At 43.5% G+C, this 17117-nt stretch overlaps 1 protein-coding gene across 2 annotated transcripts in view; it reads left to right on the top strand.

Annotated features, from left to right (window-relative positions):
- Positions 1–5340: 5340 nt before the first annotated feature.
- Positions 5341–17117, top strand: part of DCAF5 (DDB1 and CUL4 associated factor 5) — a 93263-nt gene continuing 81486 nt past the window's right edge. The window contains exon 1 of one of the 2 annotated variants that reach the window (XM_080932779.1): positions 5341–5438. Coding sequence is in view for 1 of the 2 variants with exons in the window: in XM_080932778.1 (XP_080788904.1) it covers positions 5404–5617 (214 nt within the window). In the remaining variant the exon portion in view is untranslated. Of the gene's footprint in view, positions 5618–17117 lie in introns of both variants that reach the window. The other variant, XM_080932778.1, reaches the window with a different exon arrangement.

The following is a 17117-nucleotide window of genomic DNA, read 5'->3' as shown; positions in this document are numbered from 1 at the left end:
AAGCCTCACGGCTCCACTGCCTGAATCCTGAAGTTTCAAGTGCTGACTAGCATACGCATCTAAAACTTGTTTATTTCTTGTTAGCTCAGTACAAGAAGTTTCTACCTCCACTTTACAATAGCATTCCACTTTAAAATGGGCCAGCTCAGTGGTTACCTAATTTTCACAGTACTACACAGCTGATGCATGATGGGCCCATACTGGGGAGTTCATGTGACCTTCCTGATTTCAACTCCTTGACTCTGTGTGTGTGTGTGACATTCCTCTGTAACACAGAAAAAGCCTGAGCCACCTCACCCTCTGAGACACTAACCTCACAGTGCAGTGGAAGGATCATTCATATCCACAGGGTATATGAGTCACTCAAATGTGGAAGGCATTTCCCTCTCCCCAGCTGTGTGTGTGTGTGTTACACACACATTCAAGTGTATTTTAAACCATGTCTCACATAGGTCTTGAACTTCTGCTCCTTTTCTGCCTGCCTCTGGACTGTTCAGATCACAATACTTTTTGGATTGTTTGTGTTTTGTTGTTGTTGGTTTTTTTTAGAGACAGTTTTACTCTGTGTAGCCCTGGCTGTCCTTGAACTCGCCCTGCCCTGCAGATCAGACTAGTCTGGAGCTCACAGAGCTTCACCTGCCTGTGTCTCCTGAGTGCTGGGATTAAAGATGTGCACCACCACCATCCAGCTACAGTCAATTTTCAATGTAAGAAAAACACAAAATACATTCAGCTTTGCTATTTACTATACAGATGTTTTCATCTCTATTTTAACTGGATGCTTCTGAGCCATTTTGGACTCTCAAAATACCTAAGATGGGATCTAGTGCCTCCCAAGTAATATTTTTTGGGGGGGGCAAGAAATGTTAATTTTTATAGACATATATTTTTTTTAAAAAAGATTTGTTTATTTTAGTTATATGAGTACTCTGTTGCTATCTTCAGACACATCAGAAGAGGAATTGGATCCTATTACTGATGGTTGTGAGCCACCATGTGGTTGCTGGGATTTGAACTCAGGACCTCTGGAAGAGCAGCCAGTGCTCTTAACCACTGAGCTATCTCTCCAGCCCTAGACACTTATATCTTACATAGTAGAATTTTTCCTTAAAGATTTTATTTTTAACTGTGTGTGTGTTTAAGCATGTATACATCATTGCAGTGCCTTCAGGGTCCAGAAGAGGGTGTTGAATGAGAGCTATTCAAAATATTGCATTGCTCTTCAAGAACAATGTGTACTCTTTACCCATGAGCCATCTCTCTAGCCTCCCCACCCCCAGCAAGATCTTTACAATTTGTAGCAGTTCTCAACATGTGGGTCTCGGCTCTTGTGGGTCAGATATAGAATATCCCATGTATCAGATATTTACACTACAGTTCAAAATAGTATTACAGTTATGAAGTAGCAACAAAATAACTTCATGGTTGGGGGGTCAGCACACATGAGGGACTGCATTAGAGGATTGCAGCAGCAGGAAGGTTGAGAGCTGCTGCAATACAACGTCTACAATAAGATATGGGTTGATCATGAAGGCATCAGTTTTATCCATGGCTATGAAAGGTGTTTCTTGTCCAGTATTAAGATAGCTGTCAGAATTTATAAATAATGTGTGCCTTTACAGAAAGTCAAGCATTAACAGTCTGCTGACTTTGTGGATGATAATAAGGCAGCTGTCAGTTGTACACCACTTTGCAGACACTAAGAAACAATATTTTTAAATTCTGTTCCAATGTAGGGTTGGCATCTTGACAAGTGAGAAAACAACTGCTTTTCAAAAGCTGTTCCAAAGAATATTTTGAAAAATGATATTTAGAAGTACTTCCATTATAGTATGTTTTCTGTTTTATTTTTTATTTGGTGAGGGTCTCTGTGTTGTCCTGGCTGGTCTCAAACTGACTACATAGAGTACATTGGCCTGAACTCATTCCAATCTTCCTGTCTCTACAGCACTGAGATTATGGCTGAAGTCATTTTTTTCTTTTTGACAAATATGTCATTAGGCATGTTGACATCACATCTGTAATCTGTGACACTTCAAGGGCAGACAAGGTTTTATCGTGTCTCAAGAATACCCCAAACTCAAAATAATATGCGTGTGTGTATCGTAAATAGCCTTATGTAACCTATATATGTCTCAATGATGATATTTAACATTGGTGTGTATGTAGCTTCACACGCTGGAGCCCTCGAGTTGAATCCTCAGCACCAGAGCAGGGTGTGTGGCTTACTCAGTTCTATAAAGATCAGCATTTCAAAAAGGCTTTGAAGTTATGGAAACACTGACAAGTGGGCCCTGAGGCATGTCTGTCAGGGTTTCTCTGTGTAGTCCTGACTGTCCTAGAATTCACTTTGTAGATTAGGTTGGCCTCACTGAGATTTGTCTGTCTCTGCCTCCAGAGTGCTCGGATTAAAGGCATGCACCATCACACCTGGCTAAAAAAAAAAAAAAAAAAAAAAAAAGTAAAATACTGGGGTCCTGAGATAGCTCAACAAGTAAAGGCACTTGCCAGTAGGAGGCATCAGGTCCTTGGAACTGGAATTACAACCATTCCATGGAGTGATGAGAATGGGTTGTGGGTCCTCTGCAAGAGCAACTAGTGCTCTGAACTTTGGAGACATCTCTCCAGCCCCCTACATTTTTCCTAAGATCTATTTATTTATTTTATGTATGTGAGTGCACTGTAGCTGTCTTCAGACACACTGGAAGAGGGCATCAGATCCTATTACAGATGGTTGTGAGTCACCATGTGGTTGCTGGGATTTGAACTCAGGACCTCTGGAAGAGCAGTCAGTGCTCTTCACCACTGAGCCATCTCTCCAGCAACCCCCTCCCCTCTACATTCTTAATATATGAAAATAATGTGGTGTTTAACCTCCTAAAGCTAACTGTTTTGATAGTTAATTTGGCAAGTAATTATAGGACACCCAGTAAGTCTGAATTTCAGATGAACAAGGAATAATTATTTTAAAAGTGTATGCCTGATAGTTCATGGAAATATTTATTAATACTAAAACACAACTCGCCATTCATCTGAAATTCATACTGAACTGAATGAGTGTTGTTTTTCACTGGAAACTCTATTTATAGAAATATAGACACACCAGAGAAGCTGAGGGTATAGTTCAGCGGTAGAGCACTTGCCTAGCATGCCCAGGCTCTAGATTCAATCCCTAGATTTGTCAAAATAAAATAATAAAATATATCCAGAATAGCTGTAGGATAAAGACTAAGTGGTCCATCTTTGCTCTAGTTGGTCACTGAACCATTAGGGAACTTCCTATAAAGCCCTAGAATTGAGTCAGCTTGTGACCAAATCCTGAACTATTTTTAGGCTGATGTTTTCCAGGGACTGGGGAGGGGGGGAGTCTTATTTAAAATTGTGGATTAAAGTATGTACTTAGAAGAGTGTGTGTCATAAGTTAACATAGTAAAGCCACTTCAGACACATCATTACTAGGCCTCTCTCCCCTATCCTAAGCAAATAAGGCAGGAATAAATAATGACATTAATTCAAAGGAGCCAAAGGGCCCTTTTTAAATGTGTAGCTGAGCATGTCAAGCAAAGAAACTGAGATGGGAAAAACCTTGCAATAAATGAGCAAAACTTGCTGTGTTTTGTTTATTTTTTGAGACAGGGTTTCTCTGTCTAGTTCTGGCTGTCCTGGAACTTGCTCTGTAGACTCAGAGACCTGCCTGACTCTCAATGGGAGTAAAGGTATGAGCCACCCCCACCCTACCCCACTATTATTTCAGACTAGGGCCTCCTATAGCCTACAGGCTGACCTTGAACTCCTGGTTCTCCTACCTCCAACTCCCAAATCCTTGGATTACATGCACAGGATAAATTCTTTAAAAAAGCATTACTTATTTTTCATATTTAAGGGATTACATTCCATTTGAATTATTTTTGGGTTTGGTGACCATCTACTAAGTATAGAATGTTGTAATATGAACTTTTGAATTAGCTACTTGCACAAAGATAGTTTTTTTTTCTTGTATTATCTCTTCCTTATTCAGCCCATCTTTATCTTAAGAATTTCTTCCACCAATGGTTGTATTTAACTACTCCTGTGCCGTCTCTGGTTCTGAGGATATAATGCCTGTTAAATTGAAAGAGCAAACCCGACACCTGCCTATTTCAGATCAGTTAATTACCACAAATGATAGAGGATAGTTTCTTGGAAAAGCACTCCATTGAAAAGGGGACTCTCAACTTTACGTGGTAAATTTCAGTGCACTTAACCAGTTCCCTCACTGAGGTCAACTTGAGGACTCCTGCACTATCGAAAGGCAGCTACTTCTGCCCTGTACTGTGGCTGCTGGTTAACAGCTGTGCATCCTCAGGGCTCCTTTCTCAAGACCTTTGGCCTCACCCCTACCAACGTAACAAGATACTGCTATGTTCCCATAACGTTTCTTGTGGCTTGCAAATGCATCTGGAACCAATGAACAGAGGACTTTCTCAATTTGATTTTTAGCAATTTTCTTCACACTTTCTTTTGGGAGTGGGGCTGGGGATTGTTAGTGTTAGAGGTTGAACCCAGAGCTTGGAACATGCTAAAAGCATGTGCTCTTTCTTCTACAGTGCCCTGTGGTAGAGCATACTATACCAGCTCATTCCTCTCTTTTTACCTTCCCCCCAACCCCCAAGCTCTATCAGCTTCAACAATTCTGCCCCCCCCCCCTTTAACCGATAGACTGGGGGAGGGTGGTGATACAGAACTGGAATACAGAAAACTGAATTGGAGAATAGAAGGGTAGTGATATATTTTTGGAGGGGGCAGGTGCACTGACAAAAATCCAGACAACCTCCTTCCAGACGTTCAGCCCAATCGTAGGTTCCCTCGCTTGGACAGAGAACAGGGCGCCCCAGGAGGCGGCGAGCAGCGACGGTCGAGCCGCTGTCCCTCCAGGGAAGGAGGGTGAGCCCGCAGTCCGGCTGCCACTCTGATTGTTACGCGTGTCCAACTTCACAGAGTGCGGCGCGCCGGGGTGCACCGGGGCCGCCATCCTGAGCCAACTGTGGTTCGGCGCGGGCAGCAGCCGCTGCGAGCCGCCGCCCGCCGTCTCCCGGCAGCCGTCCGCGGGGGAGGGGCAGCTGGCGCCCGCGTTCTCCGGCCCCGGCGGCCGGCGGAAGAGCCCCGCACCGCGGAAGCGCGACCGCAGCTGGGGATCAGCTGCTGGAGGAGGCGGAGCCTCGGGGGGAAGGGGAGGGAGGGACGCAACCGTGAGGAAGCCGCGAACGCCGCCGACCGTCTGCACACCTCGCTCCGTCTGCCATGGCTGGTTAAAGAAGCCTCCGGCTCGCCGCGCGCGGGGAGGGACGGGAGGGGAGCGGCGGCCGGGCGTGCGGCCGAGGGAGGGGCGGCGGCGCGAGCTGCGGCGGCGGCGGCGGTTCCAGCATGAAGAGGAGAGCTGGCCTGGGGGGCAGCATGAGGTCAGTGGTGGGCTTCTTGTCCCAGCGGGGCTTGCATGGGGACCCCCTGCTCACTCAGGACTTTCAGAGGAGACGCCTGCGGGGCTGCAGAAACCTCTACAAGAAGGACCTTCTCGGCCACTTCGGCTGTGTCAATGCCATTGAATTCTCCAACAATGGAGGCCAGTGGCTGGTCTCAGGTAAATCAACTCCCTTCCTTCCTCTCCCCGCGCTTCCCGGTCCCCTTCCTGCTGCCCCTTGCCCTTCCCCACCCCCGCCCCTCTCAACCCCTCTCCAGCGGTGGGAAGATTTGGTGTGAAATTAATACCATTGCAGGGGGAGGGAGGGGGAGGGAGGGAAGGAAGAAGGGGAAGGAGAGGATATCGTCTATTTAAAAAAAAAAAAAGACCTAAAATGGTTGACAGGTCTTTAATGCGCTTTATCCCAAGTGCAAAGTGGTCCCTCCAGATGCCTGCCCCACAAGTGTGGGTCGGGGAGGGGGGGCGAGGTTACGGTTTGACTAAGTTGGATGGCAAACTCTTCCTCTGCGTAGTTAAAAGGTGCGGGGGGAGTGCTGGGGGGAGGGCTCGCAGGAGTGGGGGGAGGCCGAGGCGCGCCAAAGGCCAGGGGAAGCTCGAGCCCCAGTCCTCGGTGTCGTGGAGAAAAGGGGCCTCGGAGCCGGAGGCCGGCGGTGACAGAACCGGACACCGTGGGGCCAAGTGGGGTCGGGCGGGTGGTGACGGGTAGTTTGAGAGGCGTCCCCTCCCCCGGGCTCTCTTAGGGCCCAATCCCATCTCCCAGCACGCAATGGTAGTCTCTTCCGTGTCTTGTTTTTATTATGGTTCCGAGAGTGGCGAGGGCCCTGGAGACCGAGGGAAACCAGCTTGAACTTGGATGCGCTGCTTGGGAGGCAGGGGTTCGGGACGACCCCCGGGAGACATACTGGCGGGAGGCGGGCTCCTGGATCCCCTTCACCCGCGGCTACTGTTGCAGGGCTGCTCGCCTCCTCCCCCACCCGGTTCAGCTGGGCCTACTTGCCTCCAGGGTCTCCCTGCTGGGGTGGGGAAAGTGGTGCAATCGAGGCCGGGGCTCCGGCCGGGCGGTGTAGGCCTTGCTCTCTTGGGGCTCCTAGCGACAGGCAGCAGAATCGATAGCCTATTGCTCCCGGCCGGAGAGGCCAGGCCGGCGCGGCGGCGGCGCCTGCGTACGCCGCGGCCTGGGTCGCTGGCTGCCGCCCGCTCCTCCCCTGAGGTCGCGGCCCCTGCTGTGGGCTGTGGGGCTGGGCTCCCGTCGGGGAAGGGGCGGCTCCCTGAAACCCCGCTACGCTGCGAAGGGCCTAGACCAGATCGGGCGTTCCCGCTCGCCTCCTTCCTCTGCTTTTTCCTACGTGGGGAGGGTTGAAGGGGGAGCCCAGCACTGGACGTGGCGCTTAACTTCACCCAGGTGGATCCCCGGATGGCTTTCTAATTTGTGTCAGTGGGCAGCTTTCCAGAAACTTCGGCGGTTATGGCAAAGCATCTGTTTTAGCAAATATCAGGCGGAAGTGCCACCATGAGTTATGGTCCAGTTTGTGGGTAGCAGAGATAAGAGGTCTGTGATTATTTCATGATAAACCGGGGATTTCTCTAGAACTGACCCCATCTTTTCACATCAGATCATTTTCTCCTTGCATAAGGTTTGGACCCTAGTTGACCCCCTGCCCCAAGAAACCTGATATACTATTTCATGGCAGACCCTACATTAAAAAGCGTTTCTTCCAGACACCATGGTGTAGCATTTTATCTAACAAAATTCAAGTGTAACACTGGAGAGAAAAGACCCCCCTTTTGAGGGCTGTTTCTGTGTTTGTAATACAACTCTCTCCTGAGATTAATGTATTACGACATAGAGGCTCCCCCAGTCACTTTAGCTACGGAATGAGGAACTGTGAGGATGTGCTCTTTAAATGAACTAATTAATCGTACCTAATTACACATTGCCCCAGCTTAACACATTTTAGACACAAACTTGAAATATAATGCAGATACCATAAAGTTAAGCATTTTATATTTTTCTTTCATTCTTTTTCTTTTCTTTCATTCTTTTTCTTTTTTCTTTTCTTTTTTTCTTTTTTTTTTTTTTTTTTTGGAGGGTTTCTCTGTATAGTCCTGGCTGGCCTTGAACTCAGAGACCTGCCTGTCTCTGCTGGGGTGAAAGGTGTGCTCTGGCACCACCCTGTACATTTTTTTTCACTTAATTTTAGAAGGCAGAGAAGCAGAGTAAGAGTTAATGCGTTTTTTAAAGCATCAGAAGGATCCTGAGCTGTAAGTACTCCCAGCATTATTCTGTGCTCCCTCCCTTAAGGATTTTTTGTTTTTGTTCTGGGACAGGATCTTGCTATGTAACAGTGCCTCTACATTCTCTGTGTCTTGATTGAGATCCATTATTATTATGGCTCGTTGTTTCCTTTTAATTTTTGTTTGAGAAGGAGTCTGTGTAGGTCAGGCATGCCTGACCTCAATATGCCACCAAAGATGACCTTGAACTCCTCACCCTGTTATCCCGCCCCCAGAGTGGTTAGCTTCTGTTGCTTTATTTCTTTTCATTTTTAGGAGACAGGATTTCACACTTCTCTCAAGCTGTCGTGGAACCCACACTGAGGTTCTGACTGACTCCAGGTGCCTGAGCCTCCACAGTGCTGGGATTGTAGTTGTGAGTCCCGAAGCCAGGCTCTTGGGTTTGTACTATAGGAAAGGAGGCCTGGCTCTGTCAGTACTTCCTGGGTCCTAGCTCCCCTGCTCTCCCCCACCATGCCTCCTAGCCCTGTCCTTCCTGTTTTGTTTTTGTTTTCATTTCTGTTTACTCCTGTTCTAGTTCTAGTCCTTCCAGCAGTCAATTCTATTGGCCTGTCCAGTTTAACACAGGTATTATTTATTCCCAGAATACACATTTTTGTTAAAAGCAGTTCACCTTGCAATTGTAAGCACAGCTTCTGTTAGCCAAACGTTCTGCTTGCTTTTGACAAGGAAGCCCCCCCCTGGGGATTCATAATACTCAGTAACTTGTTAAAGCTAATTAAAAAATATGTTTTCCCTTGAGAAGTCCTTCAGGATCTTTCCAAGTTTAACAGTATTCGAAGTATCATATTTACATGCTTTTGTCCTTTGGTTTATTGAGAAAGGGTCGCATAGTCTAGGCTAGTATGGCTCAGTATGTAGCTGAAGTTGGCCGATGAATTCCTTGATCTTCCAGATTCTGCCTCACAGATGTTGGGATTACAGGCACACGAGAACCCCTCCCCTTTGTCATTTTTTTTCCTACTGGGCACTGTTCCTTATTAACAGTTGTCAACTGACAGGTAATCACACACTAGTGTGAGACTGACTGGTGTATCCATTCCTAGTAAGAAGGGATATCAGACTCTGGATGGTACTTTTCTGCATTTTGTCTTTGTGTTTTGTTCTGGATTGGTGAAAGCCCTTAGAGAGATGTGATACTCTGACAGACTGTCTCTAGTTAATTGTTTACGTTTGCTAATAGTTTAGACAAGCCCACATTTTTATAACTAATACACAGGATTTGATAGACTTATTTAAGACCTAGCTCAAAAATATCTTTGATTTCCATGGCCATATAAAGGGTTACTGTTTAAGGACACATCAGTTTCCTGTCAGCTGGTCTGTCAGTACAGTGAGGCACAGCAAGGGAGAGGATAGTTATTTGACACTTCATTTTTTAATTTTTAAAATTTTAATTTGTCTTACATGTATAATGGGGTTGTGTGCATGCATGTCTATGTACTGTGTCCATGTTTGGTACCTTTGGAACTCCTTGGAATTGGAGTTACTGATGGTTGCCATCCACCTTGTGGTACAGGGAATTGAACCCGGGTCTCCTGAAAAACAGCTTAACTGCTGAGACATCTTTCTAGTCCTATTTGGCACTTTCAAGTTGTGAAAACTGGTTATGCTGACCCACATTTGAAACTTCATCCACTTGGGAGGTTAAAGGAGGAGAAAGTGGCCATTATGAGTAATTTAGCAAGAGCCTTTACTTAAAAAGGGAAAAAAAAGCTTAGTTGTAGGTACACATATAGACCGATTGGCCTGTTTTTCAGGGCTCTCCCGTTTGATTCTCCCAGTCTGCGATATATACACATTCTCCTTCAACTTCTGATCCTCTTGTCTCCACTTCTCCAGTGATAGGATTATAGGTGTGCGCTTCAACCATGAATTGTTTAAGGAATACTAAAAAATTTCTACCAAAGAAGTTACTTTTATTCTTCTTTTTTATTGACCAGAAAACAGTATCATTGTGATACTATGCAAGCATTGTGGTATTGTGGCATGATATGTAGTTAAAATCTTTGCTAGGCCACTTAAGCCTGTGACTTCATATCACTGAACCTCTTGGTGTTTTTCCTGGTCGGCACAGTGGGAATTCCAGGCCTACCTGAAGGGTTGTTGTGAGATTTATGTCGGGTGATACACAGCATCATCATAATAAAAACCTGTTTGCTTTCTTAACTTTTTCTTGCTTCTGTGGTGCTCCTCATAGTTGCCTAACAGAACTCAAGTCTGGGCACTCTAGGCAAGTGCTCTACTGCCGAGCTATATCCTTAGCCTGTAGGGGACTGTTTTGTTTTATTTTTTGAGACAGGGTCTCACTGTGTAGTTTTGGCTGGCCTTGAACTCATTTTAGATCAGTCTGACCTTGAACTCACAAAGATCACCACACTGCCTCTGAGTATTGGTAAAGGTTTTCATCAGCATGCCCAGCACCCTTAATATTTTTGAGATATTTCATTCCCACACTGGCCTTAAACTCTGGCTTCTTCTGCCTTGCCACCAAAGTGCTGGGATTACACATGCAGCTAGTTTTATAATATTGTGAAATGAAGAGGCAACGTTACATGGAAAACATTCAGGATGAGATATCATGATTTAAAGTTAGAAATCTTCTTTTTAAAGACTTATTTATTATCTATAAGTACAGTGTAGCTGTCCTCAGACACACCAGAAGAGAGTATCAGATCTCATTACAGATGGTTGCGAGCCACCATGTGGTTGCTGGGATTTGAACTCAGGACCTCTGGAAGAGCAGCCAGTGCTCCTAACCACTAAGCTGTAGATTTATGTTAAGGTGGTACATGATTGGACAGTGAAGAGGTAGGCGGGGGGGGGGGGGGGGGGGAAGGTAGGAAAACGGAAGAGGAACAGAGATTAGAGGAAAAAAATCAAGATGGAGCTGGAGAAAGCAGACTTGGATTCTGGTGGCCATAATTAATTGGCAATAGGTAGATAGGAATATTTTAAGGGTCTTTTATTTCATATAGAAGGGCAGTTTGTGTCATTGTCCGTTTGATGTAATCTTTTGGAATAGAGGGTTTGTGGATTGAGAATGTAATATATAAACCTGCATAAAAAGTTATCAGGCCTCGGAGTAATGTTTGTGACGGGCGGTAACTGCCACCCGGGACAGAAGCAGCAGGGCAGGTGGAGTGAGCCGCCTGATGGAGTCTGTGAGGTCAGCTCCACACTAAAGCAGTGCCCACAAAGTGAGGCCACAGGGGCAGATAAGGAGACACACATTCTATTTTAATATTTATTGCAACCTCTAGCCCCTGAAGTTAGAAGTCTTAGCTGTAGTCATAGATTGTGTGGATTTAGGTAAATTTGCTTCATTATCTATTCATAAAATAAGGTATAGGAAAGATGGTAATGAATGGTCAGTGAAGTCACTGTTGATGAAAGTGCTGAGGCTAGGGCTCTAGTTCAGTTGACAGAGGGTTTGCTTGCATAGCAGGCACAAAGCCCTGGGCCCTGGCACTAGCCCCACATAAACCTGGCACAGGACAAAGGTGTCAGGGTAGTTCATGCTTGTAGTCTTAGTACTTGAGAAGCAGAGGCAGGAGGTTCAGAAATCCAAAGCCATCATTGGCTAAACAGTCTAGGTTCATGTTTCCAAAGAAAAAAAGCAAACCTATAAAAGAACACACAATAGGAAAAAGGAAAACCTGAAGAGGTAGTGAAAGTGTACATACTGGAACTGGGAATGTGGTTCAGCAGTAAAGTACTTGCCTAGCAGGCATGAGACTCAAAGTTCAAGCTCCACGACTGTAAGCGAATGAACTACACCAAAATGCACTCACATAGCTAACAGGTTAAATCCAGGGTATTTCTTAAGGATATATAGTGCTAACCTTATTAATATTATTAGGATTGGTTGCAAGAAGGACTCATCCCTTGAATAATAATGCAATATATATTTATTTAAATTTATATATTTTATAAACATACATACCTATGTATATATACACACTTATATTTATAAAGAAGCTAATTAAAAGCATAAATGAGTTTAAAAAGTAAGCTTTACACAGCTGGAGTTAACAGCTAGGTGGCTAAAAGCACTGGTTGCTCTTTTAGAAAACTGGGTTCAGTTCACACGCAGCCACATGGCTACTTAGAATCAGTCATCTTAACTCCTTGGGTGATTGTGAGTACCCTCCAAGTTGAACATCTTTGAGATTTGTGTGGAAGACCAATAAATGAACATGGATTATAAATTGCTTTCTTACATCTTATTTTATGTGTGTGGATGTTTCATTGCAAGTATATGTTTATACCACTTATGCCTGGTGCCCAGAGGCCAGAGAGGGAGTCAGATCTCCTGAACTGAAGTTACTGAGGGTTCCAAGCCACCCTGTAGGTGCTGGGACATAAACACAGGTCCTCTGTAAGACCAGCCAGTGTTCTTAACTGCTGGGCCACCTCTTATATTTTATAAGTGTAAAGGTTTGGATAAATAGAATCTTAGAAGTTGAAAAAGGGTGTTTAGTCTCTGTAGTAATGAGACTTTGCTGTGATATTATTTTCCCTTCATTGAGGTGTGAGGCATTGAATTCTGTAGAGCTAGTGTATTAATGACCCATGTATATTTTTATATTTCAGTGAGGTGGTTATATCATTTGGTGCTTATGATGAAACATTAAGAAAAGTGCTTCTGGAAGCTTTTCAGGTGACAGCTATGCTGTTCCAAAGTGAAGAACTGTGCAGTCAAATGCTCTACCACCGCGCTATACCCACTAAAGTGAAGAATTGTGAATGGGGAAAGATTTAGTTGTTTGGTCATGTTTTGTAAAGGGAGATAGCTAGTTTGTCTATTACATTTATGTGGACCACAAACAACATTGTTGTAGCCATCCATAGTTACAGAGAGAGACTGAGATTCTCCACTTCTGCTAACTTTGACAAGTCATTTATCCTGTGTCTCTCCTCATCTATGTTCTAGGGTTGGTGTATCTCCTAGGGTTGGAATGGAGATTGATGAGCTGACACAGGGGTTCAATCCTAGCTCTTGTCCAGAGGTCCTACTGCTGCTACAGTTGTTTCATTAGAACCTCACAAATGAACAGAAATAAAGACCTGCCCAAGTAGTATTTTGTCAGTGTAGCCTATGTGTAGTTTCACTGTGTTGAGCATAGTTGTATTGAATTGATGGTGCCCTCTATGGGGAGATTTTGCAGGATAGAGTTGAGCAGTCTCTCCTGCTGGTCTCCAGTGTGAAACTGAGTTATATATACATCTTTACTTCGGAGGTCTTTGTTTCTTTCCTAGACTATTGGTCAAGAAGAGGAATTTGTTTTTTATTCTTAAGATTGGTTTTATAGGCCTGGAGAGATGGCTTAGTGGTTCAGAGCACTGACTGCTCTTCCAGAGGTCCTGAGTTCAAATCCCAGCAACCAACCACATGGTGGCTCACAACCATCTGTAATGAGATCTGATGCCCTCTTCTGGTGTGACTGAAGACAGCTACATTGTTCTTATTTAAAAATAAAAAAAGGTTTTAAGAAGTTCAGGTAGGCTTTGAATTCACTGTGTAGCTGAGAATGACATTGAATTGATGTCTTCTTACCTTCTGTGCTGGGCCACCCAACACTTCTTAGGGGGAAGAGCATATCAAAACTATGTTACATAGCTTCCTTTCTGAATTCCCATTCAAGTCTTTATCTAAATTCTAGTTGTAACACTTGACCTTACTACTTATTTTGAACCTCTTAGGATAGTTAGTCTTAATGTTAGATAAGTTGGCTGTGTTTGATGGCTTAATAAAAATACTTTAAAAGTTATCTTGTGGGCTGGAGAGATGACTCAGTGGTTAAGAGCACTGACTGCACTTCCAGAGGTCCTGAGTTCAAATCCCAGCAACCACATGGTGACTCACTGCCATCTGTAATAAGATCTGATGCCCTTTTCTGGTGTGTATGAAGACAGCTACAGTATACTTAACATATAATAAATAATCTTTAAAAAAAGTTATCTTGTATACCCCTCTACAGGAATGATGCTTGGGTGTGTCAGATCAGAGGAAATTTTTGTGAAGTTGGTTTTCTCTTTCCACCTTTATATGGTTCCCAGGTTTGGAACGCAGGTCTCCAGGCTTGTGCAGCTAGTATCTTTACCTATAGAAGTAATTTTATGGGGGGTTTCTGCCCCACTCTTTCCTATTTAGCTCCCAAGTAAACAACACAAAGACATCAAAATTTATTAACAAGCTACAGTTCTAAACTGGCAGGTTCTGAGACTATTATAACCCAGCTAGGCTATTAATAACCAAATAAATGCCCCCTTACTTGCCAGATGAGTCATGCTCTGTTTCATGTGTGTCCTCAATGTGAATTGCTTTTGGCTATGTGCTCACGGTCCATCCTGCCTCATGTCAACCTCCTTCTTCCCCTACCTTTTTGCTTCTTGTGGTCCCTACCTGAAACCCTCTACTTTATCTCAAGTTCCACCTCTTTCTCTCTCCCCTGCCCATTACCTAGGCACTAGCCTTTTATTGTCTAATCAGAGACTATTGGGGATTTTTTTTTTTTTTGGTAGCACATTGGTCAGTACAGTGCCCATATCTAGATTGCAACCTGATCTTGGGGGACAGAACTCAGCATCTGAATACATGGCTCACAAGACCAACCCCAGTATTTACTCTCGGTTCCATTTCAGAGGTCTACTTTATAATGGGCTATGGGAAGAATGACTAAAATTTGGATATTTGGCAGCTTTGGTTTAGTCTCAGAGTGCTGGTGGGAGGGTAGTGGCAGGTGGGGTCTGTATTGATTCAATCTTAGAATTGACAAAAGATAAGCTTTATGTTAATTTGTTCTTCCCAAAATTTTGTAAAAGTGTAGGCAGTGATCTTATATACAAAAATAAAATCATAAACTGCTAAGAAGGTGTGAATTAGTATCTGGTGTAATGAAAAGAAGAGTTAAGACAGGAAAAAATAATGACCTTGTGGTCTGGGAATATTTACATTGCAAGAGCTACTATCTTAACTCCTCTATGGCTCCTTATTGTTTAGGTACTGAAAAAAACTGTTTTCAGTGTCTAGCTCTATTCTAATTTTTTTAACCTTTCAAATAAGACATTCACAATTGTTATCAGAATATGACAGTTATAAGAATCTTCCCATCCATTTGTTATTTATTTATTTATTTATTTATTTATTTATTTATTTATTTATTTTTGTTTTGAAACAAAGTGTTACTTTGTTGCCTGGGCTGGTCTCAAATTCACAGATAACCAGCTGCCTCCGCCTCTTGAATGCTGGGACTAAAGCTGTGTGCATTAAACAAAATTATTTATGAGGCTGGAGAGATGGGTCAGGGGTTGAGAGCACTGGCTGCTTTTCCTGAGGACCTTGGTTCAATTCCCAGCAACTACATGGTAGCTCACAACCATCTGTAAGTCCAGATCCAGGGGATCCAATACCCTCACACAGATTCACACATAGACAAAACACTATTAGTGCACATAAAAATAAATAATTTAAGAAATTGTTTATTTGTGTGCATATGTGAATGTGTGCACTGAGGTTTCATGGTGTGCATGGTGTGCATGTGCAACTCTTGTAAGTCAGTTCTTCCTGCCACCTTGGAGGATCTGAGGATTGAACTTAATCATCAGGTTTCTGTGCAAGCATTTCTATTTTCTGGACCATCTTGCCTACCCCAACCCCTTTTGTGTGTGTGTGTAAAAGAGATTGAAACCAGTCTCATGCATGTCAGACAAACATTCTTTCATTGAATTCTATCCCCAGCTTCTAGTTATAATTTTTGCAAATATTTGCTAATAATAGGAAATTTGATTTAATGAAATTTTAGGGGCTAGGTGGCAAGATGGCTCAGTGATGAGAGTACCAGAGTTCAGTTCCTGTAACTCTAGTTGAAGGGGATCTGACATCCCCTCTGGCTTCTGCCAGCACCAGCACCGATGTGGCATACAAATGCACAAACACACTTAAATAAGAGTTGAAAAAAAACAGGAAAAATACTTCTTCTTTTGGATGACTGTTGTTAATGTCTAGATCATATTTTTAGCCTTTTTGGTATGTGCGTATACTTTGTAAAAAAAGATTTATTTATTTAGTTAGTTATTTTATGTATGTGAGTACATCTGTAATGACATTGGATCCGATTACAGATGGTTGTGAGCCACTATGTGGTTGCTGGGATTTGAACTCAGGACCTCAGGAAGAGCAGTCAGTGCTCTTAACCACTGAGCCATCTTTCTAGCACTTTTTCTTTTTTAAACCAGTGTTTTGTGTAGCCCAGGCTGGCTTCAGATTATATTTGTAGCTGAGGCTGCCTTTAAATTCCTGGTCCTCTTGTCTCCATCTCCTGAGTGCTAGGTGTGGATTGTGTAGTGGTTTGAATAAGAATAGCCCCCATAGTCCCTCATATATTTGAATATTTGGTTCCTGTTTGGTAGAAGCGTTTGGGAAGAATGAGGAGGCCTGGCCTTGTTGGAGGAGTGTGTCACTGGAGGTAGGCTTTGAGGTTTCAAAAGATTTGTGTGATTCCCAGTCTTACTCTCTTTGCCTTGTGGTTGTGGATCAAAATGAGCTGTCTGCTGCACCCTGTCATCATGGACTGAATCCCCCTGGACCTGTAAGCCAAATCAAAAGCTTTCTTTTATAAATTGCCTTGGTCATGGTGTTTTTATCAAGCAGTAGAGAAGTAATTAGGGCACTGTGCTTACAGGTGGGCATCACCATTGCTTAGTAAGCCCTTCATGTGGGGGCAGGGACTCATTATGTAGCCCAGGTTGTCCTCATACTATGTTCTTTGTTGTCAGCTTCTCTAGTATTCATATATAGGTGTGTTACCATGCCAGCTCTATTTTTAATTTTTTTTTATTTTTAGGTGAGGTCTTATGAAGCTTGAGCTGACTTTGAGCTCATTATGTAGCTAAAGCTGGATGTTGAATATGTTCTGTCTCTACTTCCTGAGTACTGGGATTACAGGCACTTATCACCATGCCCAGATTTGTATGTGATTTTAAAATAAAATTGGAATGAGGTCATCTCCATTATTTTGCAACATTTTCTAATTAAAGTGAATATTATCTTCATATTATTTACCATTCTGAAGACTATTTTTCTTAGCAGTGTTGCTGTTTTGGGACTGAATATGTTTTGTTACGGTGGGCTATCCTGTGCAAAGTAGTAGCCTCCCTAACTTTTACTCAGTATTCCTGTGGTAACTGTAATTCCCATATTAAAATATGTCTGTAGGCATGCCTAGTGCCATCAGGTGGGGGAATGGGGTGTCAGGGTGGGGGGCGATAACTTGAATTAAAAAAAAATTGCTGTAAAACAAAAATTCTCAAACTTTTGGTATCATGACCTTTTTTACATTGAAATCAGTGAAGACCTCAG

This window comes from Micromys minutus (assembly GCF_963924665.1).
Source record: "Micromys minutus genome assembly, chromosome: 1".
NCBI classification, from domain to species: Eukaryota; Metazoa; Chordata; class Mammalia; order Rodentia; family Muridae; genus Micromys; species Micromys minutus.
Note: the sequence above shows the minus strand (reverse complement) of the source record. Positions and strands in the feature narration are given on the sequence as shown.